This window comes from Lissotriton helveticus, chromosome 2_1 (genome assembly GCF_964261635.1).
Source record: "Lissotriton helveticus chromosome 2_1, aLisHel1.1, whole genome shotgun sequence".
Classification (NCBI taxonomy): Eukaryota; Metazoa; Chordata; class Amphibia; order Caudata; family Salamandridae; genus Lissotriton; species Lissotriton helveticus.
This window is the reverse complement of record NC_136059.1, coordinates 1,542,478,546-1,542,504,671: the sequence shown is the minus strand read 5'-3', so window position 1 is coordinate 1,542,504,671 and position 26,126 is coordinate 1,542,478,546. Positions and strand designations below refer to the sequence as shown.

Genomic DNA, 26,126 nt, shown 5'->3' with positions numbered 1-26,126 from the left:
GAAGGCCACCATAAATGTGGCACGTGTGTGTCCTGTCCCAACACGATAGAAGGAACAGTATTCCAACATAACAACATCAAATGGACACACAAAGAATTCACTAATTGCAAAAGCCGCAACTTAGTGTATGCCATAATCTGCCCTTGTCCAAAATTGTACATAGGCAAGACGACCCAACAAATAAACCAAAGGGTAACACAGCATCGTCCTAGAATAAAGCAAAACATAGTAACAGCCCCGATGGTACAACATTTTCAGCAATGTGGACACAGTGAAAAGGATTTTAAATGGACTGTATTGTCCGGGATAAAGATTCCCCCACGAGGAGGAGATGTAGAGAGTTTGTTAATGCAAAAGGAAGCATACTTGATACTGAAGTTCAACTGCGTGACCGATGGGATGAACGAACTTTCAGAATTTCAAAGAAATATTTACTGAGTCCTCTGATAGCAACACCGGCACAGAAAGGAATGCGCGCACGCGCAGGTACAGCAGACATGAAACTAATTAATCCACATCCCCAAAATAATGCGATCGCCCCCAGCTCCCAAAATAAAAAACTCCCCCCTTCCTCCCCCACCTCAAATTTGAAACAGACAGGACCACAAGTCCCACAAACGCCCACGAGAATAATCACGTGACTCCAAAGGCGTGGTGATCGTTCACATACAGCAACGCCACTGCCGAACGCTCACTAGAAGGAGCGTTAAATCGATCAGTATACCGAAGAAAGCAAGGTGAGCAATTGATAAAAATGCAGTGCCCCATTCTGACCTCGTAACCTCAGACGCATAAGATTAATGTCAACCCTCAATTGTTTTTCAGTAAAACAAGAATGAAGGCGGCCCGCCAATGCCCAAAATGAAGAAACGTCGTTAGGCTCCACAAACCATTACTGCTCACACAAGTAAGAACCTGTCACTTTGAACTTAGCATAAAAGAGCACGCACTTAAAATGAATGACATAGTCATCTTGTCAACTTGTGATTTATTTCAAAAACAGAGGGGTGAAGTCGCCATACTGTCACAAACGTAGGAGTTGTCAAGGCATGAGCTCATCGCACTCATCAATCACAAGTAAGTCCTGAGAAGGCACATTACTTTCGTAGGGATGCCCTCGTTTAAATGTTTACGGACCAAAATTAATCCCCTTTCGTTCACACCTCATAGGTAGTGAAAAAAGAACATAACTTTGGAATACATGTTAGGAGCGGCGCTGGACTAAGAAGGTAAAATCCAGGCGCTCAAAAGTTAGAGTATAACAATTTTGAAAGAAAAAGGTGAAGGCACTAATAGTGTATTTTTAACTTGTTAGGTACCCAGGTTCGCCCTGAGGAAAAACCCGAAAGATTGGACCGGGTTTGGAAACGCGTCGGCTTTTCCAGAGCATATTCAGTGCTCCGTCACCAAGGGTTGAAAATAGAGACAGGGTGTCCGTGTCGGACACATCAGTTCAAAACTGTCCCACGGTGACAAGCAGTCCTCAAAAAGACTCAGAAATAATATTGAGACAGGACTGAAGTCTAATTGACTCTGGTGTACCTTTACAATATGTTTTGTACAATTTAATTTGTTGCATTTGAATAATTTTTTGTATTTTGAATGGTCTATTTGTTGTTTGCACAAAATGATTTAATGTCACAAATGTATAATCAAATATTGATCGTGTTTGGAACCTCATGTAAGGTATGAAGTAATGACTTATATGACTCTAACATATTGAAATCACGTATGAGCTTTGCAAGTAAATACAAGCTCATTTCTTGCTGACAAGTAAAAAATACAGCATAAAACTGAGACCAGGCAATCGTGTTTTCCTAGGAGTGAGTTAAAGGGCAGGGAGTGTCTGGTGGTGGATGAAAGAAGCATAAGATCAAATCAAGACTAGAAAGCCTTTCTATTCTGCACAGTGGCGTTCGGCAGGGGCAAACTTTGGGCCCAGCAGTTTTTTTAAATACAAATTAAGCATTGTCTGCAAATAAGCAGCATGTGCAAATATACTGACTCGCTGGCTGTCCCACTATATGTATTGGCAAGTACCATAAGTGTTGCCAAGAAAACTATCATTAGCTTTTAATGAACTAGTTAGTAATGAGAAACATATTTAGGTTTCTGATTGCAAAAAATGATTTAAAAAAAGTGAGGCAGATGGCCTGTTACTGTGCTTAGCTTTCTACTCCTTACTAATTTGGTATTTGTTTTTTCCACTGCCAGGGATGCTGCTCATCGGATACTGTCACTGGCTGGCTAAGAGTTTTAGAAATCCCTAAATATAAACCAGAGCCTGCGAACCCCAGGCTTAGCACGTGGCTGCGGGATGCACATCTGCTGGAAGCCTGCCACGCCTCCTGACGCCCACTGTGATACAGCGCCAAGTGCCCCGGTCCAGAGCACAGTGCAAAGATTTATGGGCCCCAGCCTCTAAACATACTATCCATCAGCCATGACACTCCAAGGCTACAGCTTCTATTTCCTGTATTCTGCAGACTTCAGCATGCAACAGGGATACTAGTGTTTAATTTGTTAAAAAAAAAAGAAATACAAGTGCTCAAGCTTTTTAGGAGTAATTCAATCTGATGTAAGGGAGCAGCCAGAAAATTAAAATTCCCCCACTTGGAAGCAAATATCTGATGGCAGGAAGCAAGCAAGGCGTACTTTTCTCTTCCATTCAAGCATCTATCCTTTCATTCTGTCACCCTTGTATCTACCTGTTGATATTCACCATTTCACCTTTATATGTTGTCATCCATTCATCGTCCTTTCCCCCATCATTCAGTCTTTCAACATTCGATTCATCCATTGGCCATTTCATCCACCCATCTGTTCACACATCCATTATCTATGCATGCATGCATCCATCCATGCATCCATCCATCCATTTACCCATACACCCATCATTTGGCTTAGCCATCCATCAATAAAGACTTCGTACATCAATTGTTCCTTTTGTCTACCCAACCATCCATCCATCAATCCTCTTAGATTTCTATTTGCTTTGAAATCCATCCATATTATCAGATTTCCATTTTCTATGTCATCCATCCAGCAATCCATCCTCTAGGATTTTTATTTACTCTGCCATCCTTTCACCCACCCGTCCTACCAGATTTCCATTTACTTTACTATCCTGTCATCCTTCGATCCATCAATCCACCATTTCCGATTTCCATTTACTATGCCATCCTCTCATCCTCTCATCCACCCATCAATCCATTCAATGTCTTATATTTCTATTTACTCTGACTTACTTCCAGACATCCATCCTCTCAGATTTCCATTTACTTTACCATCCATCCCGCAATCCATCCTTTTAACCACCCATTCTTTTACCTGCCCATCCAATCTTTTACCCAACTGTCCTTTCACCCACCCATCCTTTCACCCCATTCTTTCTCCCAGTCATTAATACTTTCACCTATTCATCCTTTCACCCACCCATTATTTCACCTATTTATTCATCCATACTTTCACCCACTCATGCATCCCACTCATTCATCCTTCCTTTCCTATAAGCCCAACCTTCTTGTCCTAATTATGAGGTTTTAGCTTCCAAGTTGCAGATAAAAGAGGCCCATAAAACCCCTACCCCCGCTGTGGCTGCTAAAGCCCCTGGTACTGAGACGCATTTCAACAGGGAATCAAAGGTGAACACAAACACTGCAAAAAATTCCCTCTGACAACTAACCAAACTGTATCTGAAAAGATAATTGAACTAGTCACAACAGGAAAAAAAAATCAAACATAATGCATGTCCTTACTTTCAAAGTCTCACTTGAGTAGATTAAAATCAATGGTGCAATCAGAGAAGAAAACACGATAAACTTCCTTCCCGGTTGATTTATCCAGGACAACTTTGCACAGAAACTCCAGAATTAAAAAAACCAAAATAAATGAATGTTCTCTATTTTTTAAATGTTTCTCAGATTCAGACCCAGTCCCTTAATGGTATCATCTGACAGTCTCTTCTAAGCTGCTCTGCTCCTGATTGCGCGCCTTTTTGCACAGGTCATAAGAATGTATGAATGGATAAACGCCGCCATTCATACTATAACACGTGGTACTGGGGAGAAGTACTAGCTAAAAATCTTAAGGGCAAAACCGCACAAGCAGCTCTAATATGTGAAGATGCAGCAAAGATTAGCAAGAATCAATCCAGCCTGCATTAGCCATCCCAGCCTTCTCTCTGTCAGTCCTAAAGTTCTTTAGCAGGTCATCAGTTTGCAGGATGTTAAGGGGAAATCTTTTGTCCAAATAAGAGAAGGGAGGGTTCCAATTATTTCAGTTACTTTTTGGCAAAAAACCCTAGGACATATTCTCAAGAGAACGTTGGTATGCGAAGCCACATCAAATTTGCAGCGCCACGCTCCAACATTTTCAAAACGCAGGGATGCGCCGTATTCACAAGAATACGGCACACCCCTGCATTTCCCCTAGCGATGGTGCCAAAAAAGCTGCCTAGCGCCAGCGCAGGCACTGTGCCGTCATGTTGCAAGGGTGTCCGCACTGCAGGGACGATTGTTTATGTGCAGTAAGGGACACCATTTTTGATATAAACAATCAATAATGCGATTAGCACCTTCTATATTTGCTGCAGAATGCAGCACACATGGAAAGAGCAAAAAACGAGGAGAAATTAATAATTTCTTCTTGTTGCGCCATTCTAATGCTGATATTCCTTGGTGTATATTACCTTGGTGTTAGTTTTTGGTGCTGCCTCAGCCTTGTAAATCTGGGCAGCGTCAAAAAGTGGTGGGTGTTACGGTGGAAAACCCACAGCAACACCCATTGCACGTCTCTTTGCCGCAGAGGACTGCAGCGGGAAGGGACATGTTTACAAGGTGGCGCTAAGCCACACAAAGTGGCTTAGCCTCGCCTAGTAAATATGGAAAATGGTGCTGCGCCACCAGAGAGTTCAAAAAAGTGGGCTTGAAAATATGCCCCCTTTCTGCCATTGTTGGTAGATAGGGTTCTGAGTCAAAAACCATGGGTGGTTGCATGGGAACACCCATGTACCACCCACAGAACACCCACCTGACATAGAGTAAATCAAAGTGGCTCTGCTTTGAGTAACATTCAGGCAACTTTCCAGCGCAAAACAAGTTTTGCACTGGAAAGTAAATCCCCCTCCAAAAACATTTTGCACAGGTTTGCACCACTTTTGTGACGCAAACCCAGACCAACAATTTGTTAATCTGGACCCAAGTATGTAATCACTAGGCCTCTTGTGGTTGGTTTGCTGGTTTGCAGAGCATGAGGATTTTATGGACTAGGGAGAGTTGCTGGTTGACACTCTTGACCACAACATTCACTTGGGGCATAAGAGAGACCTTGTAATGGAATAAGGCTCCCAGGTTTCTTACTTTTAGTGCGAGTGCTGGTGGCGTTTCTAGGTCCTGGGACCAATTAAAGGGGTAAAGAGTCAAGTTCTGCTCTTACTGGCACCGGGATCTCAGTCTGACCGTCACTCATTCATAGGAAAGCCCTTTCTGTCAATATTAGACAAAGTCCATTGTGTGGTGATATTAGCCTGGCTTGAAGGCCTGCTTTTCCACTCCAAGTGGATTTGGGTATCATCAGCATATATTTTGATAATTATTTAATACTTCTCAAAGACTACAGAAAGAGTGAGAACTCTGACTTGATACTTTACAAGCAGGAGCCAGAAACAGGTTTATATTCGGATTAAGGTGACAAGGTCCATATACACCCTGAATGAAACTAGGAGCAGGTGCCCATGTTCTCCAATTTTGTATCCACTTTTTCCCATCTGGAGGATACATGATCCTGGGGTTCAGGCTGGCAAGTTCCTATAGGAAGACAGATTTGCATATGGCTGATATATGTCTAGAGTGACACAGTGGATGAACAACGATGTACTGGAATTCAGCCCTACGTGTCTGCTAGTGAATACGATTAATTCAAGCATTAATTCTGTCTCTTTGTTGTTTGTTGTGGTAGATGTTTGTTTTACCAAGAAAGCTTTATAGAGTGTTTTGTTATACAAAGAAAATCCCACTCATCCTCATGTAACATATAACAGCCATGTAGGTGGGCTAGACAATAAAGTTGGCATATCAGCGGCACTACATAAATAAGTAAAGACGCAACCATCTTACGCATTTCTGATTAGGACAATAAGGTGACAAAGGGGGTTTCCTCTCAGGCCAAAAGTAAGAGTGACCTCAGCGATCTAGGGCAATCATATGCCGGGCCTTTGCCCGATAGGTAGTCTACCAGGGGATGCGATTGTACATCATATTTGTGGTCCACAATAGTGAGACTCCATGTCAATTTCTCCATGGTGATCAGTATCCATTGTTTGCCTGCTCCTTCCTGCATGGAAGGGACAATTGAGGTCCTCCAATGCAGTGCTATTGTTTTGCAGCCAGTAAAATGTTGCCTATTATTCTCCAATCCGCCTTAGTTGGGGCAGCCATTTCCACTGGTTTCAAAGCCAGGATTATGGTTGCAGGGGCGGGTTTAAATGGATATCCCATCACCCCCATGTAAATGAGTATCCCTTTCCAGAAACTAACTACCTTAGGGCATAACCACCACATATGTATAAAGTGATTCCCCTGTCCACACACCGTCCAGCACAACCCATCAGTTGACCCGTACATCCGTTTCCGTTTAACAGGTGTGAAATACCACATTGTCATAATTTTATGGAGTGATCCTCTGCTCTACACATTCTTACAGAGTGAGGATTTATCAGCCTAGAGTTTCTCCGAAAATGCCCTGGGAAAGTGGCGGCAGAGAAACTTCGACTACTGTTCCATACAAGGCCATTCCTTGTCAGGTGGCGTCTTAGTCAGGAGAGTGTAGATGTGGAAGATTGGACCTTCTAGGCCACTGTATGTGGTGAGTACTCTCCCAAGTAGTTGATGAACAGGTAGCCACTCTTTTTATTGTCCAGATAGAGGGCCCAGTGCCGTGGTTGGAGATATCGCAAGCGCTAAGGTTCTGCCACTGAAATTCCTGCTTAGATCCTCGGAATTCTTTAATTCCCTCGCCTCAGAAGAGATCCTGAACCATCCTACAGCCCCCTTCTACCCACTGCATGACAATACTTTTACAATCCCGAGGAGTGTAAAGGGGGACGGATAGGTCGTGAGCCCACTGCATCTGATGAGTTTATCCCATATGCCAAGCGTAGTTTTAAGGATCGCCGAGAAGTAGCACACAGTGGGTTTAGTATGTTTAGGGAGCCATGGGACAGCCCAGGGAGTCCTTCCCATCCCACAACATTAATATGGGCCTAGTGGTATTCAGTCTCATATAAGAAATATTCAAATAAAATATGCAGTTGAGCCACTCGATAATATTTCTGCAGTTGAGCCACTTGATAATATTTCTGCATATCTTGCTCACTTTGCCATTGGATTCAGGCTAGCCTGGCTGATGAGGTGTGTTACCCCAAAACCGGTCTGACAATGCTTGTTTATGATCCAGGGAAGACTTGGCTTGGCAGTACGGGCTGGGCTGTTTCCATGGGGAACAGAGTCAAGACTGATTTGGATATGTCTGGGTCTGAACTGGGGTGGCGAAGTGAGCAAAAGAACGATGATGGAGTCAACCCAGATCTATTAGTGACTGGAGGTGAGTGTCTGAAAAGTTTCAGCTCTCCATGCGTCATCTTATTGTGTTTGCTTTGCATATCTAGGAGGCCCAAGGCCACCAGACCTCCTTCAGGCTCACATAATCGCCCTTGAGATGTGAGCTTTCTTACCAGCCCAAATAGTAAGGTCTATGTCATGTTGCAGGGACTCTCCGGAAAGCTAGCAGTTGATATTTAAGATTTGGGATGCAAGAGAGAAATGATTCACATTTTACAAAATACATTTAATATCGTTATAAATTATACTGCATACCTTGTGCTCGCTAACTAGAAGGGTTCGTAACAGTTTTGAATGTCAGTACTCTTATAGAATGGTCTTAACATGTTGATTTGACTGCTTGTAATCAGTTGTTGATCAGATACAGCAGGAGCCAAGGTCAGATAGAAATCTAATTTTGCTGCCAGCTTTTGTTCCATCTGGAATATATTTCTAAGTCTGTGTTTTAATTTAAAATTAATATCCATGGCCAAAGCAGATTTCACGCAATTTGATGCGTATCATGGGCACTTAAGGGCTCTCAGTCTCAAACAAAATGGGTGATTCTGCTAGAGTGTGTCCCCAGGCATATTTTCTAATGTTTAAAAGTAAAATGAAGGGACCTGAGAAATGTGTTGTACCAGCAACACTTAGATCCTCGTTGTGAGTGGCAGGAAATGTGCCCTATTATTTTCTAATCCCAGACCTACTGATTCGTGGGATCTTGGTAAATCCACTGGATGTGAGGGATTGGAATTAACAGCCATACCATGTTTTTATGAAATAATATCTGGGAATCTGTGTTTATATTAATTTCCCAAAGAGGATGCCCTGTTATTTAAAATGTAAACTTCAACTGCTTCCAGTCTACAGGTGAAAAAATCCAGATTTCTTTTTCTCTTGGAATTTCATTGAAGACACTAACTCCTATTACTGGTTCTATCAGATTTCCTGGGCTAATAGTAATGAGGGCCGCAGAGATGGATAACTCATGGTTGGGGAATCATGGGATGCATCTGAACCTTAATTCAGAGATCATTATAAGGGTATTTGACAAGGGTAAAAGTATGGGAGGGTTCCAAGGGGCATATTATCAAGGGCCGGCGTTAAATATCGCAAAGCGCGCTTGCATATTTATCGCCGGCTAGCTCTGGAATTTATCGTCCGGTTAGCGCGTTATCAACAATGCGCATCACTGAGGCGATAAAAATTCCAGAGATAGTTGGGATATCGCTGTTTTCCATGGTGGAAAATGGCGATATCCTAGATGATAGGGCCTGTGGTCTTAGCCACACAATCCAGCCCCCATGTTAGGTATGCCTTAGTCAGGAATTTGAAACATGATGGGGGTTGGGGGTGCAACCCCAACCCCCATCATGTTTCTTACAAGCCAGCCTACGGGGTTTTGCACCCACATATGAACATTTTAAGAAATGATTGTCAAGCACATGGGAGTTCACAAGCAAGGCGGAAAATCATCGTTCAGTAAAGCGAGTTTATTTTTGGAAAAGTCAGAACTGTACAAAATGGAGAATGTTTAATGTATAAAAATTTTTAAAAGATGATGACCGAAGCAGGTCCCTTTATGAGAATATTTATGATGTCAAAAGCATATACACCACAGAAGCGCTGAGAGGAACAATCATGGGAACGGTGCATTATGGGTGCTTTAGTTTTCCTAGCGAGATTTAGTGTATTGTGAGACCAGGTGGTCACGAGAAGGTTAAATCATGGGAGGTAGTGAGGGAAGAAGGGCGGAGTCCAGGGTTTAAAAACCGGGTGATCTGCGCAGCGGAGGATAATTGGGTTTTGGAGCAAGGACGATAACGGACTTTTTATCTTGATGGATCGCTAGCAGGTATGCGGGATATTTTGAAGATAACGCGAGCACATTAACATAGTGGAGGCGGGTTTAAAAACGTGAGGTTTCTCAGAATAGTGAGTTACAGGGGAAGAAAGGTGATAATGTGCGCAGCTTGCGAACTATTAGCATAAATGTACGAGCGGGTAGTTCTACCAAGGGAGAGGAGGGAGAGAACAAGGGCACTCAAGGGAAGGTGCAGCATTGACAACATTTTAGCAAGTGAGCATACGCTTTGGGATGTTAAATATGCCGGTTACCGAATAATAAACATTTAGGGATGAGCAACATGTAATGAGTATAGTTGTACAAACGTGGGAGACGATCATACAGTTTTTAATGATTAAATGTCAGCAAGAGACATAGAATAAACTGCATATGTTAAAATGGATGTTATATTAATACTCATGTATATTGCTATTTACAGTTACCCCTGACTAAGAGCCAGGTTGGCTTGAAATGCATTGGGTTTGAATAAACTGCCTTTTACGAACTTGGCTTTTATCGTGTTTTTGAAGAAAGGTTGGATGACCTATCTTAAACATAAGAAATTTGGAAAATTGCCTCTTTACCTTGCGTGTGGATTTGAACAGTGTAATTGAGTACCAACAAGCGATGAATATACGGATTAAAAAGAGAACAGTACTTGAGAAACGATGTAATGTGAAAAAGTTTAGAAAATATTGACTGCGTCAAGCAGTATATGGCTGTGACAACGGTTGGGACCGAGTGGTGTTCCATATAGGATGTGACTTTAGTCAGGAATTTAACAGACCTTAAATTACTGCGTTAAGGCATACTTAACGCAATTTTATATATCGCTAACCCTCCTTTATAATTTCGCAAAGCTGCCTTTGTGATATTATCCCATGTTGTTTTCACAGCCACTCCTCCTTTGCATCTCATTATCGATGTGAGGCGAGGCATGTGAAAAACAGGCGATAAGTCAAGGAATCATGCGCTAGAGTGTCCTTGATGATAATGCGATAATATTATCGCCGCTTTTCGCCCGAAAACCGGCTCTAAAGCGGCGATAATATTATCGTCGCCCCTTGATGAAACGCCCCAAGGTAGGTCTAAGCTCTAGGTCCAATAGCCTTGCTGGACAGCAGCTTAGGCTGTGGGCTCTTCTATGGTTCATGCTCTGTCTTGTTGACTTGGAATGTTGCAGAGGACTGCTAAAGGTTCTTGCTGTGGTGTGCGGCCTGCATTCCCTCGTATGCCTATACGCCCTTCTGCCTGATCAACAACGGAGCCTTACATAGTTGTTTGCCTGCAGCTGATCATTATGCTTGTTGGCTAAGCATTGACAATTGGCTGCCTTATGACCCAAGAACAAACTCAGAGTGGTTACTTGTGGGAGGACAGGGGTAACTCGAGTGGGTAATTCGGGGGCCTACACTCGATATCTGAAGGCCCGCTGATGGGCACAGAAGCATTGTGATGATGTGAGTGATTCCATCCCTGAAACGTCAAGTCGTTGCAACTGGTTCCTACAAGTAAAGTCAACATAGACCATCAGGAAATAAATAGGTTTTAGTCTTTCCAGTTTGTTTCTCACACTCTGCTTATGATATTCCTAAATATAGAGTAGAGAGGATTTGCCCTTGGCACCCCCCTCTGTGCAGAAGGTGTTGCCACCTTAAACTTTTTCCAGAGACATTGGTCTATTGACAACCACATCTCACGTTTACTAGGTTAGGGTTATTTAAACCTATCACGATAGTGCTCAGTAAAACACTGCTTATGACTATATTTTGCTGTAGTTACCTTTTATATCTACTGTGTTTGTCAGCAATGGCATTGTTTTGGGGACTAAAGTGGCTAAAGTGGTAATTATTTTTTGTCATGGATTCCTTATTCTGTTTTGTACTGTACTGATCTATTGGGCATTGGTACGTATGAAGGGGTTTCCGGTGTTTGGTTAAAATAAAGAGAAAACCTCAGTAAATTACCAAGAGGATGTATCTCCTGTTCCCAGTGTCACAGAGCTGAAGGTACTGTAAGCACAGATAAATAAACCTGATTCTTCTAGCTTCTTATACCCCAAGGATCAAGTTTACAAGCCCTGTCTATAACTATTATTGCCCAATTTAATTCACTAAAATTACAGATATCAGCAGAATAAAAGGATCGATTGACCTGGCAGGGATTCATGAAGCATATGCCCTACACATCAGAGTAGATGTCAGCAGCGAGCATTTAACAGCGACTTCCAATGAAAGCCAACAAAACTGTTAAACATTCGCTTTTTAATTCATGGTGCAAGTCACTCCTTGAATTTGAACAAGTAAATAATGCTGCATTGATTAATTCCATGAAAGGAAATCATACAATTCTTAGTAGCTATTTGTACAGTTCGAAATAAGACAATGACGCCCTAAAGCCCAACGATGGCAAACAAATAAGAGAAAGAGTCACAAAATAGGGTGAAAATATTAAGTTTGGTCAGAAAAACAACAAATTTATAAAGATATGAGAAGCATAAATATCACAGAACTATCAAGAAAAGACAATTACATCTGTTAATCGAGTGTAAGATTGCGTACATTTCACAAAGTGCTCCAGTTGGGCATACCATCAAAAGACATAGATAGTCAGGGTGGAGGATGAAGCTAAATGCAGTAAGAGACACCTATGCCTGTCAATAACGCAATGAGTAACGATAACATAATAAGTCGAATGTCAGAGCACTATAATTTTTAGCTGTTAATGAAATTTCAGGTGGTCTTGTTGTTTTAAGAGGGATAGAAGTAGATTGTTCTTCACTTCAGGGCCTTTTGGGCTCTGACGTCTTAAAAGGACACCCTTGAGTCATTTTAAGATGTCAGTGGTGATTTTGTTTTGCTGACTTAGTCCAAGAGAACTGGCTATGGGTGGTGTCTTTAAGTCTTTTCAAAGGTAGTGGGGGCTTGTTCAAGAACACTGTGGGTTTTAAGACTATTTTCATTTTTAAGGAATTTAGAAGCCAGGAAAGGTTTTTATTGTCAAGTTTGCCCTGAATTCTCTCATTTAGGAACACCAGTTTCGCCCTAGTAGCAGCTTCACATCACCTTTTGTGTGTTTCATGTACCACCCTAAGTGGCATGCGTTTGCTCAGACGTGGGTTCTGTGCTCACTGTGTCACTAGAACCAAGCTGTACCCGTCTGATCACCCCATAACTATGGCGAAACCGGCCCTTGCTTGCGTTCCTGTTCAGGCAGGACCTGGGTTGAAAGTTCCGGCTGGACAGTTCCCAGGAGGTGCTGGTTTGACTGATTTGCATATGGCTGGGTCCAAACTGAGGTGGCATGGTGAACAAAAGAATGATGGGTTGGAGTGCCACCCCAAGCTATTACCAGTGGTCAGACTTATTGCAAGCATTCTTTCCATCACCTTTTGTGTGTTTCATGTACCACCCTAAGGGGCATGCGTTTGCTCAGACGTGGGTTCTGTGCTCACTGAGTCACTAGAACCAAGCTGTACCCGGCTGATCACCCCATAACTATGGCGAAACTGGCCCTTGCTTGCGTTCCTGTTCAGGCAGGACCTGGGAGGAAAGTTGCAGCTGGACAGTTCCCAGGAGGTGCTGGGTCAAGACTGATTTGCATATGGCTGGGTCCAAACTGAGGTGGCACGGTGAACAAAAGAATGATGGGTTGGAGTGCCACCCCAAGCTATTACCAGTGGTCTGGTCAGACTTAATGCAAGCATTCTTTCCATCACCTTTTGTGTGTTTCCTCTTTTCCCATTTAGGACCATTACTATCATGAATGAGGCAGATGAAAAGTCTGTTAAAATGGTGACCTTTTCTCACGATTAATGGGTTGATTACATTTAGCCATTGTAAGTCATGAGGAGGTTTAACATTTTTCATGGGACTTAATAATGAACTATCAATATGGCAGCTAATATTTGGGGCTGTAAGTATAGCTTAAAGTTGCAGGTCATATTCAGGATAAACCCCTGTGATCCTGCTGAAGGGGGATGGTCGTGGAAAGATGGCCAAATAAATGGTATCTGGTTGTGCAGGTGGTTGCAACTAGGAGATGTTTCATGTTGGCTTCATCCAGGTATACTATTATATGTGGAATAAGAGTTTTTTCTTGTTGGTTTAGTTTGCGGGATCAGTTGGGCTGCCACAGTATTTGAGATGGTTTTGAGTGTCATTGCATAAGTTTTGGAGTTTGTGATATTACCATAAGAGCATGGAGTCTAAGGCATCTGGTGTTGAATCTTGGAAACCCTGAGTGTGGTAAAATGTTTTCAATTCTATGATTACCCTTCTGCATATTTGGTACGCCTTTTTAACAAACTGACCTAACTATTCAACAGGGATTCTGAAAATCCATATTTGCTTTTCTAATCGTATAACAGAGTGGACTACTGAATCAAACATTTTAGACCGGTCCTAAAGAATAAATACTTGTCGTTTTCTAGGGTTAATAATATTTTCTCCATAATGTCCATCAGGGGAATTTTTTGTGCCTGTCGGAGTTCTAAATGTTGTTTGGTGATGACAGATCATGGTATGGATTTCAAGTGTCCCTGGATTTGGTGTGAAGTTTAATAGAACTATATATTGTAAACAGGAAAGACATGTTATGCATCAGTTATCTTTAATGTCTGTGTTTGGTTTTTGTAAGATGTGAATGACCCAGGATCCTGATTGTGGTTGGGTGGTTCTTCTTCTCTTCCACACTTACAGAAAGAAATTCACTTTATTTCTTAGACTTTAACAAGGGAGAGTTGAGGATGGATGGTAAGAATGGTCACATTTATATTTTGACTCTAATGTTGGAAATTTCTGTTTAGAAAGATCTCTACTACTTCTTTAGAAGGTTTTATGATGTTTTGTATTCCTGGGTCTGTCACATCTATGACAAATGTGAACATTTGCTTGTTTTGATATTAAGAGTCTCATTACAATGTCGGCTGGAAAGGCTCCGAATGGCATTTGGATTTTCCTAACCTGTGTCGGAACCCATACTTTGGACTGACTTGGAAACATTTCCGACGGACTGATTACGATAGCAGGAAATTGTTCAGTCATTCCGACTCGGTTCTTACCGGCTTTCGGAGAATCCGAGTCGGTCGGAGCCGATTCGTACAGCTCAATGGACAGCGTTTCCGACCGACCGATTACAATGTCAGATTCCGACAGGCTTTTCGACTGGGATTGTCCGACATTAAAAGGCTGTCGGGAAACTGACTTTGGGGGCCAGTAGCAGGCCCCCCTTCACCTGGAGGCCTCCGGTTGGGGCCCATGAGGGTACCCATGGGACCCCTCTTTCAAACCATGCACAGTGTGGCAGGAGGTTTCCGCAACCACCCCTTTTTGCAATGGGAGCTTATGTTGTCGGTCAGAACATAGGCTCCCATTGAAGTCAAGGGGAGTCTGACCGAATGGTGTTCGGAACCATCGTAATCGGTCGGTCGGAGTCCCTGAACCCCAGTTGGTCAGAAACGATTCCGACAAGGAGTCGGTCGGAATGCTTTCCGATTGACATCGTAGTGAGGCACAAATTCTAAAATTCTGGTGCTAAAATGTTTTTTCCTAACCTGGGATACTGTTGTTTTTCATTTTTGTTATGGATAAGTTACATTATGCTAACCAGGGGCGGTTTCTCGTTAAGGGCGTCGGGGCTCCGCCCCCTTTACTTTATCGGACGGACACTGCCAACAATAACCAAGTTTTTTATTCACTGTGTTAACATTTAATTAATGCACACAGCCTAAACACGCATCATTCGTTTATTTTTCTCAGGGTTGCTGCACACTGGCTGCCACTGACTGCGATGAGGAAGTCTGCAGTGACGCTACAGCTGAGTGACAAAGTCAACAGAATTTGCCGGGCTCACGGCTCACAGCCCCGAGGTCTGTGATGTCATGAGCTCGGCAAAAACATAGACTTGTGCACCAGTCTCCACCCCCTTTGGCCGTGGGCATGAGATCCGCCCTGGGCGTTTTACAGTGAAGCCCTGTAGCGCCAGGGCTTCACGTCAATCACGTCACCACGGGAATTGGTGACACCGCCCTTTCCCAACTCGTCACTGTGACGACTTGGGAAACAGAGGGGAGAGCAGAGAAATTGAGTCTGCGCAGACTCGAGGTGGCTGCTTCCCTGTCTGTACGTTGTGAGTGACGCCATTGAGCTCCAGCGCTTCACACGTGGGCTCAGAGCAGCCAGAGAAATAAACTCGTGGACCTAGGACTTGTGTCATGGGCTGTCACCAGCAGGCGAGTTAAAGTATTTTGTTTCCGGAGTTTGCCTTATAATTTTTGTCAAGTTTCCTTCATTGGGGCCTAGCCTCACGTCTCCCTTCCCACACATTCTTCTTCCTCCCACGGTTCTACGGCGGTCCGAAGATGACGACTCCCCTCCCTCCCATTGCTGTTCACTCGCTCCGTTCCTCACTGGCCCTCCTACACAAGCTGCCAGCCAGCTCTGCGCTCCGTGATTATGATTACACTGCAAAACAAGTATTTGCAATGCAATAGGTCTCGCATTTACGCGAGTTTGAGCTATTGACATTGCATATAACAATGCCTTTTATTTTTCTTTTCGTTTTAAAAACATTTAAAAAAGGCATGGTCATTTACAATGCCAATAGCCTAAACTCGTGTAAATGCGAGACCTATTGGATTGCAAATGCTTGTTTACAAAAATGGAGACTCACTTTCAGCAAAGCTGGCGTCAAGACAAGCAATCGCAAAAGCAACAAAAAAAAATGCAACACGAAATCAGTCACAAGTTCTGGTGTAAATACACACATCCACGAGTATTACAGTAGCATTTAGTACCTGTGAGCTACGAATCAAAAGTGAAATAAAGGAATGAGAACTGCCCCAAGACCCTGAGGGAAATGAAGGGGGCACATTATATTTTCCTTTAAAGAGCGAAAGTGTCGGCCCGCTCGCTGACAACTGTCCAGGACACTTTACAAACCCACTTGACAGTAGGAGGGCCTGGCTTTTGGGTAGAGGAAATGTTTTCTCAAGCTTTATTCCATTTTACAGAACAGGTACTCCCTGAGCATCAGCAGTACACGCATCTCTGCACAGAGCAAGCTGACCTCATAGAACAAATAAAGGCAGAGGAGGAAACTGTGCTATCCCGAGACGATGTGGCGCAGCGACCAGAGCTGCCAACTCGAAAGCTGGAGTTCCGGGTTTGCGTCTCGGCTTCGGCTCAAAATCCTATGAATCTTGAAAAATCACTTAATCTCCCCGTGCCCAGACAGCGCCTGGATATCCTCACGTGTTGATAAGCCGTGCTATATGCATCTTCAAATTAATTAAAAAATCCTTCCACAGAGAGCATGCCCGGCAGAAGTGGAACATTTCCTGACACAAACTGGAGCAGCAGTGTGGGAAAATGTACAAGCTTCCGTGACTGACCGGACACCTGAAACATGCAGCAGCACATACACGACACACACACGCAATTTCCAACCCTAAAGATCAGCCCAAAATCACGTGTGGAAAGTAAACTTTTGAAGTCGCTAATAGTTCATGCAGACACTCACTGTGTCCTTGTGCATGATGTGAACAGTGTACAATCCCAGGTAAAAGGGGTTTTTGTTCTCAAGTCTGTGACAAAATACATTAAATTGTAAATGGAGTACAAAACATTGTAAACATTAAACATATTGTTTTAAACAACAACGTCACCATTACCTTTAGATGTTATTTTCCTAAAGAACATGAAACAAGTATAACATAGCCCAATATTAGGTCACGTCAATGAATAGACACGGTGACATTCAAATAGCTCACAGCGGAATTTGATGATACCAATTTTACATTCATTAGCAAACTCAGGTGTTCTATTTTACGTTACGGTACGTTGATTTGCTTCGCTTTTTGAAAAAATCTTTTGGGGGATCTATGCTATGGACGTCTGAAGGCAGGGCATTTGACTGAAATGAGATGGTCTCTCAATTTTGAATCATTCACATTTTAGCAACCAGTGGAAAGGTCTTGTCCATATGGGACGCTGTAGTTAAGTTTTGCGACTGGGCAGGGCCAGTCGACTTTGGTATCAATTATATACTGCGTTGAACGCTACCCTTTTCTGTGGAGGGGTTTTCAGTCCACACAAAGCAATGAGTCTTTAAGTCTTTCTGGGAGCTTCCCTATACTCAACTGTTTTTAGGTGCGAGTTCGTTATCCAAGGGGAAAACAGCAGTCATTGCCGGTTTGTTTTTAAGTGGGGATAGGTTTCACCTGTGTGGGAAACACGATCGAGAGGAAGTGTCAGCCAGCTTTTCAAAATAGTTTTGACTACATCTTAGTCGAAGACTAAGTGCCCACTGTGCCTCATTCACATTATATAGTTTTGTTTTCTTGGCAGTGCATCTTCACTTAGAGTTAAGTGCCGACAGTGTGAAGGTCTCCCATGTTTCTGTGGAAATTCTGTTAGTCTTGGAGCCCAATTCTAGTACCTATTTTACAGATCGTAGTGTTAACTCAACTAGAAGTCAACACACTTGTATAGTGTACCGTGATGCCCTCAATGTCGGAATGAAACCATACTCTAAAACCAGTTAGTGTATTGGGAGAACACAGAAAGGACGACAGCAGAGTTCACACACATTGAAACTCGTGTACTCTGGAATTCGGGAAATACGTAATTCAGTCACTGGTAGAGAAAGAAGACATTTTCAATAACCTGGGCTTTAAAAGTGTTAGATGCGTGCTAGAATTGCAGGTATTTGGTTGCGAAGGGAATATTGAGTGAGCACCTCCGTGTTGCTTGCAGGCACATGACAGTTCTCCTGATGAGCACAGTCTTGCTAAAGCGTGCTGAAAAGTAAAAGTTGTCTCTCTGCTTTTCTTAGACAGCTGCTGCTGTTGTTTCTTCTTTGATGTCTGATGCACTCTAGCCTCGGATTGGTAATCGGTTGCCGGACAACCAAGCACTTCACACAGTTCTGACGTGACACATCTGTCTCTTTATCTCCAACAATAAACGCCGGGAAGAGGTTAAGGTGGCTGGGAAGGCAGCTGATATGAGAGAAGCAAGGCTGGTCTAGGGCAAGCGGTAACACGGAGCTGCCTGAGGTGCCGCCTGTGCAGGGGGTAGTTTCTCGCCATTAAGCACATTGCCCCGTTGCCTACAGACGACTGTTAAACAGATCACGCTAGCATGTTATCTCTCAATACACATTTGTGAAAAATAGTGTTTTCTTTTATACGCTTTGCCCCGCGCCTGTGAGAGGCCGACGTGTAAATTCATCATGCTGGCCATAAAACCGCGATTTTAAAAGGGCAAGTAATATTTTATATGCCGATGTTTATAATGAACAGTATTTAGCAAGGCTCTGGGAGATTAGCGCTGCGTGTGGTCCAGTTACCAGTTAAAATTGTGGTGAATAGATGTGCATACAAACTAACAATAACAAGTTAGCACATGCGCTGTCCCAGGATCTGCGGCTAGTGCCCACATCCGGGCCGGGGAGGAGACGGGGGTGGGGGCGCGAGGGCAGCTCGCGAATGCGCTGTCCCTGGATCTGCCGCCGTAATTAAGGGAATGCTGCGAGAGTCGTGCGATATGGAGGGGGCTACTAACTCGTGCAGGTGCCACCGGCGCTCCAGAAATGATTGTCCCCATCAGCATGCGTGCGAGTAAGCCCCGCGTGTGTGAGTGTGTTGAGTGTGGCAACCTGAGAAGCTGAGGCTCGGGGCGATATCCCCGGTAAGCAGTGTGGGCGGCCCCCGAGGGGAGAGCAGTTGTCCTTCCAGCACGAACCCGAATTGCAGTGAAGTGGCTGACCCACTGGAGGGCCGCGCGACTTCCACAGGCGTGTATGTGTATGTGCTTGCGTGTGTGTGATTGTGTGTGTATGTGCTTGCGTGACTGCCTGTGTGTGTGTGTGTGTGTGTGTGCGCGCGTGTGTGTGTATGTGTGCGAACCTCACGTACTCAGAAACCGAAAGCACTCAAGCTGTCTCCAGCAAGCTGCCAGCAGTCCGGTACAGAGGCACACTCACGAGGCCAAGTCTGAGACAGCAGAGGCGCGGAACCGAACGCTGTCTTAGATTCCCAGGGAACTGAAAACAAAAGTTGTCGAGCTAGGTGCATGCTTCGCATGCGCACTCTAGCTCGACCTAAAAAGAGATGGCAGCCGAGCTGGACAGCTGTTGTGAGCTCAGGCAGTGTGTGGGAGAGAATAGGGGGCCCTTCAAATGGTAGCTGCCTCTGCAAAAGCGCACCCGAAAGTGGAGCCCTTCAGTTGGCTTTTCTTATTAATCATTAACACATGATGTACTAAGTAGACACTTGTTGCTGGACAGACGGCACAAGGCAGTGCAAACAGGTTTTAAAATCAAGGCAAGACCGTGGCTGTGTAGGGTGGAGGACAGGGACCTGTGTTCTGACTTTGACTGACTGTACGCATCACCCAATATGAGTAATTCCCTTTGTTGCATTTGCTATAACGTGGTCATGCCGTTTACACTGTGGCATGAACTGAAAATCTGGCTCTTTAATCTCCCTTCATCTGTCTGCATCACCTCTTCTTTCTTGTTTACATTGGCTCCCAGCACAAGTATTTAAAGCACTCTGCATTCCATTACCATGCCTTTACACCACAGGGAACTGCGAGAACTCGACCCAAACCTATTGATAATAATCTGGTTTTACATGGCAAATGTCTTGATAATCATTTATTTCGCTAATGGTTCGTGGTTAAAAACTATCCTTTGTAATTTTAGTGTTATAAAGTGGTGCATTATTGTCATAGCTTATTAATCAAATGCAATTCATTTTTGAACAAATGGCATTTGGAACGCATATAGTTAAAAGCGCTTTCATACATGATAATGAAGGAAGAGTTTTGGTAAGGTAAAATATCTGTCAAAGTTCACACAATTTAAGTGAGGAAGCCCTGATTTATTGGTGAAAAGCGGTCAAGGTGGCAACCCTTAGGCTGAGTCTTGTCGGATGGCATTTCCGCTTGTTGTCTAACCTCTCCCCAGGGCTCTAGCGGGTGACAAAGTATGAGCTTGCTCTGTAGAGGAGCTCAGGGAATGGTGCAAGCCTAAGCAGAAGGAACTCTACACTTGCGTCGTTTTCGACATCAGAGGTGTACCCTGCAGCACCCAAGCTGTTATAACAAGAATATGTGGCAATACCACCAGAACGTCACCTTCCCTTCACAGTGTGTGCGCAAAGTAAAGGCCGAGGCACTGAGGCAGCATTTTATTTTAGAAACACAATGTGTTCACGCTCGACTTTGCTCAAGAAAGCTCTGATTTTATGACCAGTCTTTATTTTTTTCATATTCATTCATATTTGTGTGTTGGGGAGAAGTGGGAAAGTGTTAGTATTACTGCTAGAGAAACTGGGGAAACAGGTTCAAGTCTCGGCGTTGCGTTGACCAACTATTCTGCGATTCTTGGCAAATGACTTAATCTCGCCAAAAAATATGAATCCGACCTTGTGTAATGTAACTTAAGTTGTGGTCAAAGAAGACCAAGATCATGAAATCCCCTTGAAACGTAGCCTTATGTTCTATCTGCCTACATTAACACCACAAAGCTTGGCATAACAATGTTATGCCTATTGGCAAGCTTTGTGGTGTTAATGTAGGCAGATAGATGAGAGACTGGCAAGGGGGCAGGGTACCAGTGAGGGAGAGCGGTCTAAGAAGCAGGCTGGTAACTTACCAGCCTTACCACTCGAATCGGGTGGTGCTGAAGCATCTTGCTCGCTTTAATAGTAAGACATCTTTTAAGTTTGTATTGCTAGATGGTGGTTTATGTATTAAGAGGAACAAAGCAAGAGTTGTTGTGAGGTTACATCTTACCAACAAGGATTTGCAGACTTTTATAGCAAGGTTTTAGATGTATGTTATTTTTAATCTTTTTCTATAGATGACGGCAAGGCCTTCTTCAATTCTGCCAATACAATTGTGGTTGATGATGCCACATTCAGGCATCATGACTTTGCAGCATGTGCATGCAGAGTCTTTGTTTAGCTATATTTCTGTTATGGTGGCGAATACTGTTAATGGGATAATTTGCTGTCTCGCATCTATGAATCATTATTAGCTTTCGTGCTGCTTGGTTGTATTGTGTGTACATCAATATTACCCTATGTCCTGTTAGGCTGTGAGTGACCGTTAACACATGCAGTATGTTTTCTCAACGTACTATGACCCAGCACCAACATCAGATAAGGAACTAATTTGCAATTAAATATTGCCTTCTAAAGCTTGGTCAGTTTATTTTCTTATCATGCAGAAAGAAAAAAATGCCAAAACATATACGCTTGGTACAAGATGCAGCAGTAGCATAGCGAATGTGTCATTAGCCCTAGTTTAAGGAAGGACATGGGCCCGTGGCTACTGTTTGAATTATAAAATACATCAATAATCAGAGCTCAGTAGGTCCGGTTCCACCGCACCTGCTGCACCAATGGAAACTACATCGTGGAACTACTTCGTTTTTTTTCGGATACCACTACTTGACAGAGCTGTATGAACTTCTTCACCCACAGACCCACACACTTCATAAGCAGTACTTTCTGTAATGTTCCCAGGCGCTGTTGTTGTTTGTTTTCCTGGCCCACTATTGGCCTGGCACGTTCTGTGATCTTTCAAGTATTGACTCACCATACGTAAATGACGCTATTTGTGTTAGAGTCCATTTTGTTTCCTAGTGACAGACTGTTATTCTCCATGCCAGAGTCCTGACAGGAGGGAGTCATTTGTAAACAAATGAAAAAAGAGACCTTTGTTAGTCAGAGAAAAATCAAAGGCAGGATAACCATTTTCTTTTAACTAGCAAGCTTAGCAAAGTCATTGTATTTAGTAAATACAAAGAACAACGTATTTGCTTGAAGGTTTCTCTTGGCGTTTCATTGTCTTGCGATCTGTTTGACAATGGCAATGGCAGCATGGATGATCCAAGCTGTGCGATCACGTGGCCTGACTCACGGTGTGCGCCGTGATTAGCTTACCTCACCTCATAGGTGATGAGCTCAGAGCAGGCTTTCTTCCAGAATCAACACCTCCTAGCACTAGACAACAGCTCAGAGTGAGATGGGGAGACAGCAGAAAGAAAGAAACCAAAGAAAAACTACTGACTAGAAATGCGACAACTGAGAGAGTTGGGGAGGATAGAAATGTGGGAATCAGAGGCAGATTATTAAGAGGCTGCTGAGAGAGGTGGAGGCAGTTGAAAGAAAGGCCATAAAGAGATAGAAGTGAGAGTCAGCAGAAAGAGTCAGAGAGAGTTAGAAAGGGGAGCGACAGAGGAAGATAAAGAGGAACGGAGACGTTACATAGAGACATCTGAGAAAGGGGGTGGTAAAGACAGGTGAGAGATAAGGAGGACGCAGCTGGTGGGAAAGACTTTCGAGAAAGAGAAGGGGAGCCAGCCAGGAGGTGAAACAGACATCAGTGATATAGGTAAGGGAAAGAGGTAGGAGAGAGATGAGAGGAGAGACTGTTATATGACACCACTTTATTGATGTAATACCTGCACTTTCAGAATTGCTTTATTAACCTTCCTGCTTTCTCAAATCTGCTTGAAAATGCACCATTTGTCCACTCTTTTTTCAAAATTTTCTCGGGGGGAAATCCCCCCGAACCCTCCTTAGGGGGTTCGGGCTCGCTCGCTACGCTCGCTCGCTACGGTGCAGTGCGATTAACATTTATCGCCCCACCACTTTCAAATGTCATCAGCCGCCACTGATGCTAACAGTTATAAGTTGAAATCCCACTTCATAGTACGTGTAGCTAAGTACATGTACAGTCATATTCAGTCTAATGGAGAATTAACCAAACTTTGAAAGTTATTCCAGAGACTGCTAGAGACACTTTAGAGAAACCAGTTTGTCAGAACGTCCCAGAAATTATGGTGATCTTAGGTGCGATCTATTTCAACAAGAAAGGCGTACTGCTCTCACATTAAATATTCTCTCACTATTTCTTTTCATTCACTCAGTTATTGGATTGGCTACAGTGTTTCTGTTCAAAGCACTGTACAATAATTAATGATATGGTAAAAAAAGGTCACATAATTTTAACACATGTACAAATATATCCAATAATATCAGAAGTTGAATAAGAAAACAAAACAAAACGAAAATAATAAAATACCAAGGTGACAAAGAAGAAAGAAATATGCAAATAACAGTTGCAAAATGATAGGCTTCAAATGATAAAACAAAACAATGACAAAAGGATTTGGAGAGGGCTAACCTGCCTGTCTGAGCTAACAAAAGGGCCTGGACCAGGACACGTTTCCCTCTTTTTTAGTGCTTAGACACCTCGGGTCGTGTTTGTGCAGGAATCTTTGAACTTTGTGCCTGGAACTGTATGTTGTTTTGCACAGGTATTCAATGCATCCATCTCAGATAGGTGGCATTATGGGCCATGTGTCTGAGATTGTGGATGTCCTTTACATCTTTGTTTTGAAATGATCATTTTCCTTTTGGGAGACTTTCTTTACATTATTATGGCTCTAGATCTCTCCAGTGCTCCTGAGCACGGGCTTTCTCACTGTTGAACCTTTCATGTGTGCATAGCAGGCTGGTAGGCTTCAGTGTTTTTAGCTTTCTTACTCCTCTGAGCACTAGAGCTGTATGGATTATTTTGCTCAGTGTCACACAGTTTTCTTTTGAAAAAATACTGAACTTCAATCAAGGAATGTAGATGTAGGGTTAGAGTAGGAGCTCCTATTTTTGGAACTTGAAACTAGGTTCGAGTCCCTGCGTCAGCTCAACATTATTTTTATCTGGACAAATCACTTGGGGGCTTTTTAGAAGAGGCTTGAGCTGTCGGAGCATCACTTTTTTTGACATTCCAGTGGCACCCTATCTCTCAATCATATCTATGTAGCCACACAAAGCCACTGTGCATGGCTTCGCATGATCACACGGACATGGCGTAAGACAAAGCAGCGAAAGTCGGTGCGTTGCCTTACTCTGCGCCTCGGAGGCGTTCCATGGGGCGATGCTGTGGGTTTTCCTACGCAACACTCATGGATTTTGACGCTGCCCCATTTTTACTTAATCACGTAAACCTGAGGCAGAGCCAAAACCTTATGTATCCCCAGAGCAGGTGTAACAATGAGAAATGTGTTTATTTCGCCTCGTTTTTTCATCTTTCCACATGTGCCACATTCTGAAGCACACATAGAAAGAGGAAACGCCTCTCAGGATTGTTTTTGTGCGGGAAGGTGATCCTTCCAGCACAAAGGCAATCTTGCATGCAATGCAGACACCTAGGTATCAACTTGTGCAACAGTGCAGGGGAAAAGGACAGGAATGAATCGTATTTGATAAATACAGTGCATTCCTGCACTTTGCCACTTTGGCATAGGGAAGTGCATCAAGAAGGCTTGCGCCGCTGCCCTACGCAAATTTCCTGTAAATGGGGATTTAACATCTCCGTGCCTAAAATAAAAATAGAATCTGCTCTTCTGTAATGTAACTGGTGTAAAGGGCTACAGTGCCGTGGGGCTGAGTTGGCGCTATACAAAAAACAAACAAGGGATCGAAGGGTGAAGCTGTTAAATGCACTTACACAGTATTCAGCAGAATTGACGAGACTTCCAACCCTGAGAAACAGCATCTGAGGGAGGGAGCCAGCGCATCTAAAAGATATAAAACATAGAAGTGATGCATTAGTTATATATCATGTTATTGGAAAACTATAATTTTGTAAAGATTTTTTTAACAAACCCGAGACGCAACTAGAGCGGTTTATCAACAAATTAGTATCTTTGAAACAAGAGGAACCCAAACAAGTAGAACACAACAACTAAGACAATATCTATCCAAGGATAAAAAATCATAGATAAAAGACTCCTGAGACACAACATATTCAGAATTAAACCCAGAATGACCCACCCCAAGCAGCAGTGAAGCTCCATAGATCAGAAATACTTTTTATACTAGATGAGAACAGACTACAGAGTGGCATAGAAAGATGAGGTTAAGCACTGAGGAGAGGGTGAAACGTATTTTAAACAGAGGGATGTGTAACCTGAGATCCTAAAAATGGCCACTCTGCCAACTTCCAGCGCCATTTTATAATTTGCATTTCTTCCCTAAAATTGTAACCATCCACTAAGAGATCCAACCTTCTTAAAGCGGAGATAGAATTCTTTTCAGTAGTGAAATTTGCGAAGCAAGTTCTAAACGTTTTGAGTTTTTGTCCACTAGTTATTTTCCAGGAAAATCAATAATCTATATCCTTTCTCAGATACGTTAATCTATGATTGATCATCCTGGTAGGTCCATCATCCGTGCCCGGAATTCTCTGTGACAGCCCAGGTCAAATTTCGTTGACCATTTTCTCTTTCCCTTGGTGTGTGACACTTTTTTTAAGAGCCCTAATGAATTTTGCATACATTGTCTATTGGACAGTGACAAGTCTTTATACATGACTCCATCACTGTTGGTATTCACGATGTACGAGAAGCCTTGAATGAATGTAATGTCCGTACAACCTAAAAAAACACAATTTTCCAACAGGCGGTTCCAAAGTTTAAGCCATCTTGGGACAGTATGACCACGATGGAACAACCTTGATTGCAGTAACTCTAGTGGGACATGTTATCTACTAAAAGAGTTACCATATTGACCCGGTACAAGGTAACAACAACATAGACTTCCAGATTATAGAATATGTACCAGATGACATTTCATTTACACTAACACTGCATAGGAT

General features: G+C 43.1%; 1 protein-coding gene across 2 annotated transcripts in view; it reads right to left on the bottom strand.

Annotated features, from left to right (window-relative positions):
• RBPMS (RNA binding protein, mRNA processing factor) overlaps positions 1 to 26,126 on the bottom strand; it is a 701,414-nt gene that overhangs the window by 66,472 nt on the left and 608,816 nt on the right. For both annotated transcript variants that reach the window (XM_078676496.1, XM_078676497.1), the window contains one exon: positions 24,978 to 25,047. In XM_078676496.1, coding sequence (XP_078532622.1) covers positions 24,985 to 25,047 — 63 coding nt within the window. In that variant the 3' untranslated portion in view covers positions 24,978 to 24,984. The remainder of the gene's footprint in view (positions 1 to 24,977; positions 25,048 to 26,126) is intronic.